This window comes from Crocodylus siamensis, chromosome 5 (genome assembly GCF_052110815.1).
Source record: "Crocodylus siamensis isolate JL-2025a chromosome 5, ASM5211081v1, whole genome shotgun sequence".
Taxonomy (NCBI): Eukaryota; Metazoa; Chordata; order Crocodylia; family Crocodylidae; genus Crocodylus; species Crocodylus siamensis.
The window spans coordinates 15,306,993-15,323,087 of record NC_143399.1 but is presented as its reverse complement, the minus strand read 5'-3'; the positions used below and the strand labels follow the sequence as shown (position 1 = coordinate 15,323,087).

The 16,095-nt window shown below is 40.7% G+C and overlaps 1 protein-coding gene across 6 annotated transcripts in view; it reads left to right on the top strand.

Annotated features, from left to right (window-relative positions):
• DOCK7 (dedicator of cytokinesis 7) overlaps nt 1-16,095 on the top strand; it is a 156,459-nt gene that overhangs the window by 50,723 nt on the left and 89,641 nt on the right. For all 6 annotated transcript variants that reach the window (XM_090049422.1, XM_090049421.1, XM_090049419.1 and 3 more), the window contains exons 10-14: nt 4,770-4,850; nt 5,737-5,902; nt 6,559-6,701; nt 9,103-9,196; nt 11,626-11,788. In XM_090049422.1, coding sequence (XP_089905548.1) covers nt 4,770-4,850; nt 5,737-5,902; nt 6,559-6,701; nt 9,103-9,196; nt 11,626-11,788 — 647 coding nt within the window. The remainder of the gene's footprint in view (nt 1-4,769; nt 4,851-5,736; nt 5,903-6,558; nt 6,702-9,102; nt 9,197-11,625; nt 11,789-16,095) is intronic.

The window sequence follows — 16,095 nt, the reverse complement described above, 5'->3', positions numbered from 1 at the left end:
CAGGGGAGATTAGGATGTTAATTACTCTTGTTCTTTTATTTTAAATGGAAAGCAAGGACCTGCTAGTCGTACCAAGCTCTTAAACACATTGGGCCAGATTCTATTCTGAAAGCTGGATGATCATTTTCTCACTAGTACCAAAGAATTTGGGTCATTTCAAGTATCCCCACTTTGTGCTCTAGCTTATTCTACATCAGACGTTTTTCGGTGGAGAAGTAGGTTGTTTTTCATATTGAAAACTGTAGACTGCAGTGTGGTAGTTTTTACACAGTAAATAGCACCTTTTGCATGAAAGGAAACAGTTTGGTGAATCTTTAAAGTGAACCCCCCCACAAACAAATGGATAAAATGCATGTTCTCAATAGCTGGTTATACAGTGAAAATATCTGTATGTTGCTGGAGCTATCTTAGTATGCTATACATATTGTTTATAAAAACAAATACAAGATTTTAAGAATGAAAAGGCAAACAGTTAATTCTGCTAGGGTGATGGGCACACATTATCACTAGAGCAGGGGTGCTCAACCACTGGCTCATGGGCCAAATCCAGCCTGTAGCCCCTTGTCATCTGACCCACAGGCCTCTTCATGGTTCCGGAAATATGGCAGCAAGAGAACAGTGGCACCACTGTTTCACTGCCAAATTTCTGGACCCATGGGGACCACTGGTCCCTGTACACTGGATTGGGTGCCCAATCGCAGCGTTCAGGACTGGGCAGAGGAGGTGACAGGCTGCAGGGCCCTATCCTGGCATATGGAGGCTGGGTAGGGGCAGCACTGAGCCCCGGGGCCCAGTCCCAGTGTGGGGAGAGGATGCAGTGCTGCCATACCCTAGGTTCTACTCCTAGTGCTTGGTGCAGTGAGGAGACAGTGGTGGCTCTCAAGGCCTGATCCTGGCATGTGGAGCTCAGTCCAGCTTGTGGACCCACCGCACTCGTCTGGGCCATGGGGCCAGAAGGTTAAACACCACTGCATAAGAGTCTTGAAAAAGCCAGTTTAAAGGAATTGAGTATCTGCTGTTTGTTTAGGGCTGTTTTAGAAACGGTTCATTAATCAAAAGAACAATTTACAAATACCTAAGTAGATAGATATCTAAGTATTGGATGTGTGAGCCCTGTTAGGTAGATAAACATCTAAGATACAAAATGTCACGCACATTAATTTGTGTGAGATCCTAGAAAAATGCTTGGATATGATCAGATGGTAACTGGCCCATCAAATGTAGAATCGGTAACTTCTGGAATAACGTGGGAGAAGTCATATTTGGGATTATTTCCTCCCTTTTATTTTGCTATAATAACTTACCAATGGTAGCCATGCTCATGGTAGCTAACTGAAATTGGCAAATAGACCAGTTTTGTGACTAATCCCAGTCTGAATTATGCCCAGCTGCAGGAAGTGGACTAAGATGTATATGCTTATCCTGCAGCCACTGGTTACATTACCTGATAGAGAGTCAGGTTTGGAAAACGGAGCTGACTCTGAGTCTATTCTCATCTTCTGTGTGCTGGTTCCTACAAACAAATTAAACTTCTGGAAGTGAGTTAAGTCTGTAGCTCAGTCAAAGCCAGCAAGAACAAGGCTTTTGTTAGCTTAGAGACATAGTCTGATCTTGGATTTTCCACACGTATCATTGCGCACCTTGTAAAATCAGGTTCTGCATGTGCACAAGTATTCACAGTAGCTGATTTTTACAAGATATGAGGCAGAGATACGCCATGTGTATCTTGAGCTCGGGTCTAGTTAGAAGAGCTTGTGATTGCACATTTGTGCTTGTAAAGCCAATGAGCTGAGCATAGCTTGTAGCCATTTATTTAAAAGTAAGTTTTGATTTTTATCATGTGATGATGAAAAGGACATGGTCAAGGTAAATAAACCAGAAAAATAGCTTGCCTTACCGGTTGAGTTTTCACATGGGCCTTGTCCTTATTGTTCTTTATAAAATTGCTTTTTCAGCCAGCTGTGCATCACAATGTAAATGAATCTGGGTGATAGGAAATACCCATCTTATTTATTCTCTGTTTTGTACTATTACCTAGGCGCTCCAGACATGGACTAGGATCCCATTGTGCTTGGCACTGTACAAACACAGAACAAGAAGATAGGCTGAAATATATTGCAGTTTAAGTGTAATGGCTTGTGCGTTGGTTGATGTTGTAAGGTTAAGGCTACTTTAAAAACAATTAATGTGCCAACCCTCTTCATCACTCATCTGCCTGAACCACCTATTATGCCTCATCACTTAGGCTGGAAGCTCTTTGGCAGGGATTGATTGCTGTTTGGGCTGTATCTGTACAGAACCTAACACAGTGAGGAACCAACCAGGATGGAGAGCATTGATTTAAATAAAAGGAATTTAGAAGTACCAATTTTATTATGATTTAAATCAGCAAGCCAGAAACACTGATATAAAATAAGTTATTTTAATGCTGTTTTACATTTGCTTTTTATTTTCTGGAGAAAGGTTGATTTTTTGATCATTTTTTCACCATTAAAGCATGCCAATTTGGAGCAAAATGTTGACTGTACATTAAATTTGCCTTTTATTTTTGCCACTAAGCAGCTTATACTCTACCAAGGTGGATGCTTTCTGTAAATACCTGAAAACACTATAGCTTCAAAAGCATTTTTTCAGATTTTTCCTGTTTCATGTTTAAAGCAATGTTTTTCAGCTTGTGGTCTTGCAAACCCCTGGAGGTCTGCAGACTATGCTGGAGGGGTCTGCAAAAGATGGCTGTGATTAATCAAAAGTATGTGAATACCCACACTTAAAATTCAAAGGGGTTCGCACCTCCATTTGAAATTTTTTAGGGGTCATCAAGTTAAAAAGGTTGAAAACCACTGAGTAAGAGGATAGTGAAATGACACCTTTCTGATTGACTAGATAATTCATCTTTTTAATTTGTGACTTGCATCCAGCCTCACTTGGATGGACATTTGAATTCAATTAAAATGCACAAAAGAGGTATTTCTATTTTTTTAGTTAAGTAAATGTGTTGCATAGAAAGAAAAGTAAGTTTATCGAAACAAATTTTGCACTTAAAACTGATTCAGCAAACAAAGGGGTTGGAGTGTTGTAACTCTCGGCCCAGGAAATGTAGGAGAGGCAGCTGTATAGTTGGTCCAGTAAGTTAAAGATATCACAAAAAACCTTTGCCTACTAGCAAACAAAAGAAGCATTATTTGTTGTTAGTCAGTTGAACAGAGAGATTCTCATCACTGTGTCCCTCAGGACTGTAGAACTAAAAGAATAAAAGAACTCAGCCTCTCTCAGCTCATTTTTGTTCATAGATTAGAAGAGGGAAACGAGCTTCCTTGCTTGCAATTCCCAACTTTTTGACCGTGTATAAATTAGTCATTGAACTAAACAAGTTGACTAAATTTAAACGAAGGCAATACTCTACACTTGTGGTAGAGGCTAACTGATATCTAAGGCCCTGTGTAGATAAATAAGGGGTGTATGCACGCGATACTTTAAAGCAGGCTAAATGCTTTTGCATTGCTTTAATGGTGTCGGTGTTTACGCACCTTGGTGGCATATTGCGATTAATTCCAGCCGCTGTAGGAAATTTGCTGGCATAATGGGCCTTAAATGACCTGGGGCATAACAAACTAAAACTCCTCCGAGGAGTTTTAGTTTGCTGTCCTTACAGCCGTGCGGCAAAGCACTGGGTTCGTGCAGCTCTGCAGGCAGCCTGGCAGCAGCCTGGGAAGGCAGGCTCCACCCAAGAAAAGTGATGAGCCTGATCTTCCCCTCCACTCCCCACCCTGGAGCCTGCCTGCCTGCCTGAGCTGCGCGGGGGGCCTAGTGCTTCCCTCTGCAGCTGCAGTGCCCCCCGGGACCACTCAAGCCGGGTGCCTGTGGGCAGATGCCACCTGGTCGGGGGGCTGGTGCTGCCGTGGTGGGAAGCACTGGTCCCCCCACAGCCCGGGGACCACTCCGTGTGCTGGCAGCTTGCCCTCCCCTCCCTGCTGCCGGAGAGGCAGGTAAGTCAAGGTGTGTGCATGACATGGGGGTTTAATTGGCCCTAAATTGAAACTGTGTTTTTAAAAACCCACCGCTTCAAATTAGGGCCCCCATTTTGTCTACACGTGCCCTTAAGATAGTTTATCACTTTACAAAAATCTGGTACTAGGAGCTTAACCAGTGCTTTTCAACAGCTCAGTAGTTTTGACTTTTTAAAAAACTTCAGTAGCAAACGTGTAATGCTTGAATATTATGTTTTAAAATTAATGTCAATATTTTTAAGAGATGATAATGTTTAGGGTCTGATGTTGGTTGTCAGTATTTTAAATAAGATTATTTCTACGAAATGTGTGTTTTATTATTTTTAAGCATTTTTTTATCGGAACCTGTTCTGAACCTGTTTGAGGACAGTGACACTACACATGTTAAATAAGAATCAAATATAGGAAAATTGTAAAGTTGAGACCTGAAAGTAAAAATATGATGCTTAATATAACTCTTTTAAAACCTTTGAAAAAAGGCATGTTTGAAAGAGGTCAGCCACTCTTGTACCTGCAGTTTTATGGAGGTGGGGTGGGAGGGGGGTGTTAGTTTTGGGTGAAAAAACTGTTTACTTGACTGAAGTGCTTATTTCTTGACTTACACCTGCAGCTCATTTTTTCTGACAGAGTAGGAAAATAAGTTTCTTCCTTTTTTGAACATGTTATGCTTCCAAAACATCTAAGCTTAGTGCTTAATTTATTTAGCAGTCACTGATGTGAACATATCCCTGCCCTCACAACCAACCAATTTTTCCTCCACAGCTGGAAAAAGTATTACAGCAAGGGGATATAGGGGAGTGTGCAGAGCCATATATGATTTTTAAGGAAGCTGATGCTGCAAAGGTAAGAATTTTAATTCAGTGATGGCTACAGGACCTTTGACGATATTTTAGCTTGACCATTAATGTATTTTACTTATTGCCGTTCACAAGAGGGAGCTTTATTCACTATTGTTGATGTTTCTTTTAGCAAGAGAGTACCTTTTACTTGGAACTTAATCACAGGGAGGTTCTAAAATTTCATTAACATCAAAGCTGTTGGGAACTTGCCATCCTAGTTTTTGAATCGTGGTGCTTTTGCAACCATATTTTCCTATTAAATCTTTTTTTCTTCTAATATTCTGTGAAAGGGGCAGGCAAACAGAAAGGGGAAAATTGACTGGATTGCTTCTGTGAGGTGTACAAAATACCTATCATTAAGGTACTTAAGCATTCTTAAGTGGAAGCATGTGAGCAGTGCCATTTGAAGTCATGTCCTTAAAAGCAGGTGTGTGTGTAAGGAACTGGTTGAATTGAAGGTAAACACTTAACAGGACTGAGAAAAAGGAAGCCTGAGCTCTATTCTTGTTTCTACTTTAGACTCTGTGATCACAGATAAGGCCATTTACCTCTCAGTGTTTCAGTTTCCCCTTCTGAAAAATGGAGATAATTCTAGTGATCTTATCATACTGTGCTCCATCACCAGAGCATCCACGTGGAGACATTAGCAATAGCGAAGTCCATGGTAGGCCTTTTACAGACTAAGTTCCTTGGTGTTTGTGAAGTGTCTGGAAATCCTCAGAGAAAAATTGCAAAGTAATGATCACTTTCATTATACTATTGGTAAAGAAATAATTATATTAGCTTGCTTGGAAAAAACACCCCACACCATTTTTGATCAAAGAGATGTATTAATCCTGTTATTTCCCTTTCTCTTTTTTGACTTGTTGAAATAAATATTTTGTTTGCAGAATAAGGAAAAGTTGGAAAAGTTGAAAAGTCAATCGGAACAATTTTGCCAAAGGTTAGGCAAATATCGAATGCCTTTTGCTTGGACAGCCATTCATTTAATGAATATAGTCAGCAGTGCGGGAAGTTTGGAGAGAGATTCCACAGAAGTAGAAGTTGGCACAGGAGGTATGGTACCTTGCATTTATATAAGGATGTGACCTGTTCCATAGTATATTGAAATCAGTTTAATTCAATGGACTTTAGACAAAACTCTGTATCCACTATTTCATCAGGTTTTTTTCCCCCACTCCTCACCCTTGTAATGGTCCTGGCTAAAGGTTGAAATAAAAAGGACAAGGTCCATGATAACAAATAGATTTATCTTTCAAGGATTTTACAAGCAAACCATATGATATACTATTTAAAATCAGGCTGTGAAGACTGAGTGTGTTAGAGGCTGATGAACATTTTCCAAAGGAGTGGATTAATCTTTGTGAACCACACAGCTCATCTGAAACTGCTCTTCAGCATCCCCAAAACTGCCAACTTCATCATCTTCCAGCGCAAGAGAAATACATAAATCTCCACACGATAAAGACTTTTATAATAGCAATAAGGCACTGGGGTGAGGTTGCTATGAGAGGAGCAGAGGTATTCAGCTGTGCTTCATAGCTTCCTGATGCCTCAGGAGTGTGATTGTCTTAGCATAACCACCTCTTCTATCATGCTTATTGCATAATTTCTGAATGCAGCAGTTATCTTCTTGTGTAGAAAATCCTGCTTGAAACAAATTTTGACTCTTGTACAACTTGTTTTTTTTTTCATTTGTATTATTATTTTAGAACGCAAAGGATCTTGGTCAGAGAGGCGAAATTCTAGTATTGTTGGAAGACGATCCTTAGAGAGAACCACAAGTGGGGATGAGGCTTGCAATCTGACTAGCTTTAGGCCAGCCACACTTACAGTGACAAACTTCTTTAAGCAGGTATGATATGAACCATTGTCATTAGGATGGTTTGGTTAAGTGCAGCCAGAATTGAACTGAATGGATAATTCATGGTGCATTGAGTAAATTTAACATCTCTCTAACAAATTGTCTTTGAACAGTGTATAGTTGTATTCATTTTATGGGAACCTTATTCTTCAGACAGGTTCTGTAAACAGTGTGTGCTTTGCTGATGAAACTCATTGTGAATAACTGATTTATGAGCTTTAGGCTGTCTCCAGTAGTTTTGACTGGAGTCACCTGGGCCTGGCATTGTTATTATTTGGTCATTGGATCAGAGTTATTCGTAGGATCAGATCTCCTGAGATTAGTTCACTTTCCCTCCAACGTTCTCTAGCATTTATTTAAAATCCAGTGTTTTCCCAAGTGTTCCTTACAGTAAATCTGTTTGTTGGAATATTCACAGAAGCAGGCTCAAAACAGCTGGAGAAAATTTGGATGTTGAGTGAATCTGTACCAAAGGCTATTGGAGGTATTTGTCTTATTCTCGGCAAGGGTTTGTAGCCTAAACTTTAATATGGTGGTTACTTACTCAGGCCATTCGTAACAAAAGTCCCAGTCTTTAAGGCAGTCTACTGAAATAACAGCACTGAAATCAAGGACAGTTTATCTGTAGGTGCGTAGTCCAGCTCGTCATTGGAAGTTGAAAATGGCCAGGGCTCTCAGGATACATTCAGCACCAGAGCTGTAACTAGTAACCTTTATGCCCTGGGCCAGACCAGCTGTAGGAGGAGGTGTCAGCATAGCTTCACCCAGCTGGGTCAGCCGCACTCTCTTGATCCTTGGTGAAGACCAGCTGCTGGTCTGAGATGGGGGTAAAGATTTTGGTGCAGTTAGCAGGTTAACAGAGCTGCTGCTGGGTGCAGGGACTGTCTTGCCATAGTCACCATGAGCTGCTGAGCTTCATTGCCAACAGCAATCTGCAGAGGTAAATTTGGTGGTGAAAAAGCTGACAGCTGCAGGGTCAGGAGGAGCTACAGCTGGAGGCTGCTGCATAAACCACTAGCTGCTGGCTGCTATTTCTCCTGCTGCTGCTGCTTGTGTCTTGCGCACCCGCCCCTTGTTATGCTATTGTTCAACACCTTCCAGGGTTAGGTCCCTTGGGGGAACAAGACCCTTTAGTTTTGGTACTGTGTTGCTGACTGTCCACTTTTCTCAGCTGTGGTCCTGTATTTTCCTGCTGAGCAGCAGCAGCAGAAATATAACAGCCTTTGGTGCTGAAGAGAGAGAGAAAATGGCAAAAATTGCTGGATTATTTTGAAAGGGAAACTATTTTGTTTTCAGTTAAGTAATGTATAAACTAATTAATACTAATCCCTTTCCTAATCCCCACCTGGACCAGCTCCTGAAGTAACTATGCCTGACCTAAAACTGTGCACTTCATTGCCAAGCCTTCCTTAATGCAGTGCCTTGTTAGGGAAATTTTACTTGAAAAATCATCTTTCGAGAAGAGCCACACACATGATCAGAGATCAGGAAAACAGATCATATGACGACAGGCTGAGATTCATCAGAGCACCCCAAGGGATGGCGAGGTTGAACGGTTATAAACTACTGCAAGATCGTTTCAGGCTGGACATAAGGAAGAATTTCTATGAATCTCTGATATAACACAGTACAGCATATGCCCAGATCATAGTTTTTGAAAAAAATGAGATTTTCTTTACCAGCTAAGTCCTTGCTATGACATTATGAAATTTTGACTTCCTCTATGAAAAATCTGTTGGCACCTTGGTTTTATGAATGTAGCCATTCTCTCCTGTTCTCACTGCTGTTGGATGGCTCATGTCTGAATGTGCAAATATAAGTGTAAATCAGAAAATGCGTCACTCAGTGACATTCCACTGGTGGAAAAACAACGTAATTGAAGGACGAGTGAGCCCTCTATAACTCTTCCTCCCTTTCCCTACCATAAACTGTGGTTAAATTCTTCCCTTTTTTGCACACTTACAGAAGGGCAAGGTTAGAGCTTTTTTTTTCGTATTTTGCCCAAGCTATGGAAGGTTTGGACCATTACAGAGTGGCAAAAGAAGAATGGAAAAACAGAAAAATGATAAGGAAATCTTCTGACTGCTTTGTCTTCCTAGTACTTGTTCCCATAATCACATATATATTTCCCATTTCTGTGTAAAATAGGGGAAAGCAAACTTTTTAATTTCAGAGTTGGCAAGTCAAATGTTTCTGTTTTGATAAAAATAGGAAATTCTGATGGGGGAAAAAACCCCACAAAACTTGATAGCAGTTTTCAGGGTTTTTTGATGGGAGAGAAGCTAATTTCACTGAAAGTTCAATCAAAAAGTTCAGCCAGGTACAGTAATATACTGTAAGTCAAGTATGAAGGCATTACACACTCATTTTTCTTTCCTCCCATAAACAATAGGAGGGTGATCGCTTGAGTGATGAAGATTTGTACAAGTTCCTTGCAGATATGAGAAGGCCGTCTTCTGTTTTACGGCGGTTGAGACCCATTACAGGTATTAAATGATTTTGGTGGAAAATGTTTAAAGGAGATCTTTTTGGTTTTGTAAGATTACTTGATAATTCCCATGTGATTCATAAGGAACATAGATACTATGGATGTAAGTGTCCCTAGGAATACATTTGGTCCATCCCTCTCCTCTAAAGCAAGATCTCATATACCTAGCTATGGTGGATGTTTGTCTGAGCCATATGTAAAAATCTCCAGTTCCAGGGTTTCTGCCATGTCTTAGGTCACTTGTTAATGTGCTTGATGATCTGTATAGTTAGCTTGGATATTAGGAAAACGTTATAAATTTCTCTCCCTACAAATTAGGTGCGCTAAGTAGTAAGTACTTTTCATTCCTTCCCTTCAGTGGATCTAGAAAAGAATTGCCTTTTTATAACAAGCTTTTACATGTTTGCTCCACCTCATTCTTCTCTTTTATTCCCCTAAAATTAAACAATTCCAGTTCTTGTGTCTTTTTTGTCATTCTCTCCTGAATGCTCTTCTTTTTCTGCATTTGTTTAAAATGTTGTAGATACAGTGTTCCATTTGAAGCCTCAGCCAAATGCATTAGAAGAATTACTTTGTAGCTCTTACCCATGGCACTCAGCTTACTATATGCTAAAATAACTTCTGTCTTTTTTGCAGCAGCTCTGTTGACTCTTATTCAGTTTGTGGTTCACTGTAACCCCAAAATCTTTTCTGCAGTACTTGTCTGGACAGTTATTTCCTGTTTTGTATTTCTGCATTTGATTTATCTTTCCTAGGTATAGTTTTTTGCATTTCTCTTTACTGAATTTCATCATACCTATTTCATACCATACTTCCAATTTATCAAGAATCAACATTATTTTCAATTTTAAACCTCTCCTCCAAGGCAACCCCTTCAAGCTTCATATAATCGCATAGTTTAAGTTTACCCTCTGTCTCATCATGCGAGTCATTTCAAAATGTTGAATTATACTGGGCCCAGCAAAAGACCCTGCCAGACCCCTGGTGACACGTCTTTCTAGTTTCAATGGTGAACTATTAATCACTACTTTTTAAATAGTTTTTCAATCCGTTGTTTATCCATTTTATAGGAATTTAATCTAAACTGTGTTCACATGGCTTGCTGTTGAGAATGTCATACCAGACAGTGGCCAAAGGATCACCCAAGTCATAATATGTCTATCATATAAGGTTTCCCCCTGTGGACTTGGACAGTTAGTTTATCAAAGAAGGGAAGTAGATTGGTTTGATATAGTTTGTTTTTGACAAATCTGTGTCGGCTGTTCATGTTGTTCTTTTAGGTGTTTACAGATGATTATTAGATACTGTGTTGTAGTATCTTTGTGCAAATTGAACCTATGCTGACCTATGTCTGTAATTCCCCAGGTTCTTTTCCTCTCCACCCTCTTTTTAATCAAATGCAAAACAAGATACAGAAGTTTGCAGGCCTATTTGTTAAAAAAATCTATATGATTAGGAAAATGCTTGGACTATGAAAAAAAATGCAAACTTTGAGATGGTGGTATATTGTGCTGGTTGCATGTAGCCTGAGATATTCTAGCTGAATATCAGTTAGTTTGGTATGTCTGAAATTCAGCCACAGCACTGAACAGTATTCTGCAACAAATCAGCACAAAGCTAGAGCTGGATTTCATAGTGTTGCTATACCCCATCTGGATATGACAAGGTTACTTTTCAAGCTTTTCCTGCTTTTGAGCTTATGAGTAGTTTTCATAAGGTGATCTTTTAAGGGGAGAATGCAGTCCAGTGATGCCAGAATGGACTGAGTTTGGGTAAAGCATCTGTTACTTTTTTTTACCTTGTTAAAGGTAAATACTATGGTCTTTTCCTTTCCTTTGGAACCTCACCTATCCTCCATGAGTTCTTCAGGGTGATAGTTAGTGATTGCTAGTAGATCTGAGATTGCTTCAGGTAGTTCCATAAGTTCTTGGGGGTGAATTTTGTTATGGCCCTGCCAACTTCACTGTATTTTAATATTCTTTAACCTGTTCTTCCTCCTTCCTGGCATGCGTTTTACTTTCATTATGCTCTCTTACCACTGTACCTTTTCTCTCTTGCCTGTCTCTGTCCCACTAACCCTTTATTTCAGGACTGTGTAAATACATGGGCTTGGGACCTAGAGCTTCACAGAAGTTCCATATATCCTTTGGATACAAAAAAAACTGCTGTTGTAGATCATAGCCTAGATTACTGGGAGTACAGGATAGTTCTTGACTTCACATTTACAAGCCAGTCTAGTATTTCATGTACCAAGTGACAGGTGCTTCCATAAGGAGTTATTTCATAAGCTACGAGACCTCACTCACAGGATATATGTCAGGAATGCACTTCTACTGTGCTATCTAATATGGGGGGGAAGCATTATTTATGCACATGTAGTATATATGTATCTTTCATTTAGTACAATAAAAATATTTCTTTGTACAGCTCAGCTGAAGATAGACATATCTCCAGCACCAGAGAATCCCCACTACTGTCTAACTCCAGAGCTGCTGCAAGTCAAACTTTACCCAGACAGCAGAGTTAGACCTACAAGAGAGATCCTGGAGTTTCCAGCCAGGGATGTGTATGTTCCAAATACTACTTACAGGTAATATTTTAATTCCAGAGGATTAGTGGGTCCAGAACTTCCATGTTTATTATTTGATTTGCTTCAGAGCTTGCCACATCAGAAGACCTACTTTGCCAAAGACATAATAACTGAAGTGGTAGAAAAGGAACAAAAAATAAATGATATAACAGTTCTCTACAGAGCCTATTAGAGGTTCATAAAATATCTCATAGGTTCATAAAACTCAACAGTTCTTAGGGGCACATAAGAACGTTTTCTTCATTTTTCAGCTGTGAGATTTGCTTGGGTTTCAGTTACAAACAAACCCCAATCCCAAAATAAAAATTCACGAGTTTTCTGATGTGTGTGTATGTGTTTAAGCATCATTACTTCCACATAGTCCCAACCAGAAACTGTAACTCTGAACTGAATTTCAGTTACATAATGAAACCTAAATCCAAATGAGTTTTAAAACGCATTCTCAAGGAACAAGATTTAGTGTCAGCCCAGCTTTTCCCTGTTGTATGTATGCTCTCGGGAAGTGCTGTAAAGTGATATTTTTAAAGAATGCCTTTGGGAAGATAAAGACAGGCCCAGCCTCTCAGGGGCCATAGGCTTAAATCCAGAACTGGTTGAATTTTTTTCTCTGAAAGTTTTTTTTCTTGTAAAGGAAGAATAGTTTTATGTCTAAAAGACATTATTAAAAATAGTGGCAAGGAAAAATTAACAAAGAAAGTAGGTCCTGTTGTCATCTGATGCATCCCCTGTGCCCATGTAGATCAAAACCACATGATCCTGTGTGAACGTGTCCCCAAAATATTTCCTTTAAATAAAAAGTACAATTTTGGTTCCAATTTTCAGCTTCTTGGTTTCCCAACACCATTTCCACCTCATTTTTTCTCCTTTTGCAAGGGGAAAAGAGGGAAAGGAGCAGAGAAGAGTGTGTATGGGTGTGGGGGAACACCGAACTCAATTTTGTTTAAGTATTAGCTTCAAAATGATTTATTTTCATTCAATTCAAATGAGAAATTGAAAATCTACAATAAAATTGAAAAGTACAGTAATTTAAAAAACCTTATTACAGAAAATAATTGTTATTTTTCCTTCAACGCCAAACCAGGGTATAGATACTTTACTCTTTACTTTCCATGGTAAATTATTGTGCTCTTTATTATAAACACTAACCCCTAGAGATGATAAATTTCTGGCTGATACTGTCCTTTTCTGTTGAATCATTTCAACAGCTTACAAGCCTGAGTTAAATTTTAGTATAAACATTTCATAGCACTTTAATGCTTGAGTATAGTTATAGTTTAATGCTTGACTGTAGTTATAGTTATAGTTTATTGTCCTGTTCACAGCCCTCCTATAGATGTTCAGGTGCAAAAGCTATGGATATTCAAATGATTAAGTTCATAAAAAGATAATTTCCGCATTCCAACTATATATGTATGTATAGTGAATAACAACACTTCTCATTACAAAACTAAAACTTTCTTCTGTGAGTTTATTTAATATGAAGACAGGGTAGATTTGCACCTTTATAGACTAACTAAATTTAGATTATATATTTCTCTATCTCTCTAAAATTAGTTTCTATATATCTCTATATAGGGAGATAGAGATAGATATATATAGCATAAGCTTTAGTGATCTGGAGCTCACTTCATCAGATGCCATTAAAAAACGAGCACAGAGCAATGTATAAAATGGGGAAAGTGATTTGAATACAAGGAGGGAGGGGAAAGAGGCAGGTGGGGAGCAGTACTGAGAGGCGAACAAGCAAAGAGTCCATAGGAACAAAGGGGTCACAAAACCCTGTAGTCCCTGTTTAAGCCGTACTTAACGAGGATTTCTCGTTTCCTTAGTTTCCTGTTCAAGTTGCTTTGTGAAAGCCTAGCTGCGTAAGAACAGCTATCCTGAGGTCAAAGATGGGACGTCCAGGAAGGTTAAAGTGTTCTGCCACAGGCAGGTCTTTGTCTTTCTGCAGCTCATGTCAGATCAATGTTTGTTCTTCCTTACACTTACAGATCTCCTTGTCTATCCAGTGTAGATAGCAGAGGGGCACTGTAAGCAGGTGATGGAATTTATGATGTTGGTAGTGTTGCAGGTGAATAAACTTCTGAATGTTATAGTCCATGTTATTTGGTTCAGTGATGTAGTGGCCTGTATGTATTAGGAGGGGGCATATTTGGCATCTGTAATAATTTTATTATCAATCACTTATTAAATAGTTTCTGTTTATATATTATGCTTAGCTATCCTGTTATATTAATGTGGTCCTTATTACCACAGATTTGGTGGATACTTTAATGTGTTTATACCCACAGCGCCCCTAGAGAAGTAGATGTTTTCCCCATGTTGCAGGTGAAACTAAATGACTTCGTAATAAGCTTGGTCAGGCCACAGCTGGAGTAGTGTGTCCAGTTCTGGGTGCCGTACTTCAAGAGGGATGTGGACACCATGGAAAGGGTCCAGAGGAGGCCACTCGCATGATCGGGGGCAGCAGGGCAGGCCCTACGAGGACAGGCTGCGGGACCTGAACCTGTTCAGCCTCCACAAGAGAAGGCTGAGGGGGGATCGAGTGGCCTGTTACAAACTAGTCAGGGGGGATCAGCAGGCACTGGGGCAGTCACTGTTCCCCCGAGAACTACCAGGAGTGACCAGGAATAACGGTCACGAGCTGGCAGAGGGGAGATTTAGGCTAGATATCAGGAGGCGTTACTTCACGGTCAGGGCAGCTAGGGTCTAGAACCAACTTCCAAGAGAAGTGGTGCTGGCTCCTACCCTGGGGGTCTTGAAGAGAAGGCTGGATGACCACCTTGCCAAGGTCATTTGACCCCAGTACTCTCTCCTGCCAAGGCAGGGGATCAGACTCGATGATCTGCTCAGGTCCCTTCCGACCTTACAAACTATGAAACTATAATTCAGATATTATTAGGAAACGAGGGGAAAAACTAGGTTTGGTCACCAGTTCTTGGGGAGATAGGATGAAGGAGCATGAGTTGGTGGGGAGGGCTGGTGAGACATATACAAGGGTGCCTTACTGGGACCAAGACTATCATTGCTATAATTTTCAGACTGCTTTCTGGAGCTGGTATTGGTCTCATTGGATGATGGTAGTTGTCTCCTTCCCAGTTTGGTGGCTGCTCTTGCAGAAGCTATGAGTACTTGTTTAGAGATTAATTCTAGATTGAGGACTGTTCTTTGATGTGGTAGTATCCTATTTTTTAAAGAAGTTCACTTTAAGCAATGAAGGCTGCCTGTGCCAGCTACTAAGAAAGTTTTCAGGGAAACTGTTTTCAGGGAAACTGGCTGACATTAGCATTGGTGTTAGAGGAGGTTTTGGTCAGTGATGACCAGGGATCCTGGATTCTGTGTTTAAAAATCACAGATTCTCTAATTAAAACCCCCCAAATCCATGATTAAATGAAAAACTGATATATATCTAGTTATCAATTGAACACAATGTTTAGTTGATATATTTACAATTTTAAAGCATTTTGGAAGCCTACCAGAGCCTCAGTCACTATAATAAAATAAATTTGGGCATTTGATTTTGGGTTTTTTATCATGTAAAATCAGAGTTCCCCCTGCCCCCTTCATTTTCCAGGACACAGGTCCAGGCCCCTCACTTCCTACCCACAACTCCCCCACTGTTGCTGGTGCCCCTCACTCCCCAACCATAGTGAGGTGCCCCCGCCCACCTGGCATCAGCAGGTTGCACAGCTCTGTGCTGAACCCCACTGCTGCCAGGCGGGCAGAGAGCATCTCACTATGCTGGTGTGGGGCTCGCAGCAGTGGCACTGAACTTCTCCATCGTGCTCTGCTGTGCTGCTCTGGGTCCCATCTGCTAGGCTGTGGAGGCGCCAGGGGGAGAGCAGCAGGGCGGAGAGCCTGAGCTCTGAGCTCACAGTGGGCAGCCCACCTCCTCCCCTGCCCTGTACACAAGTCTGGGGGGCACGTGTCCTCCATATCTCCTCTCCCCTCCTGAGAGTGTGCGCAGTGGTGGAGAGTGAGCCCCACCGCCTCCTTCCCATGAGCCTCCCGCACCTCTGTCCCGCTCCCCTGCACTCCCTGGAGCTCTGCCAGCCTACAAGGGGAAACCACTGTTTCCCTGTGTTTTTTCCTTTTAAGGTGAAAATCCGGGTTTTTCTCCTTAAAATTAGAAAATCCAGGTTTTACTGCATTTTTCTGTGCCAAATAGAAAACCTGGATCCCTGGTGATGAGGGAGGCAAAAAGAAAACTAGAGACATCTCCCTTCCTGGGTTCCCAGCTCTCATTTCTGTCTCGTACCCATCATTCCTTTTAACTTCTTCCATTCTGCTTCCCCCATCCTGTGTTT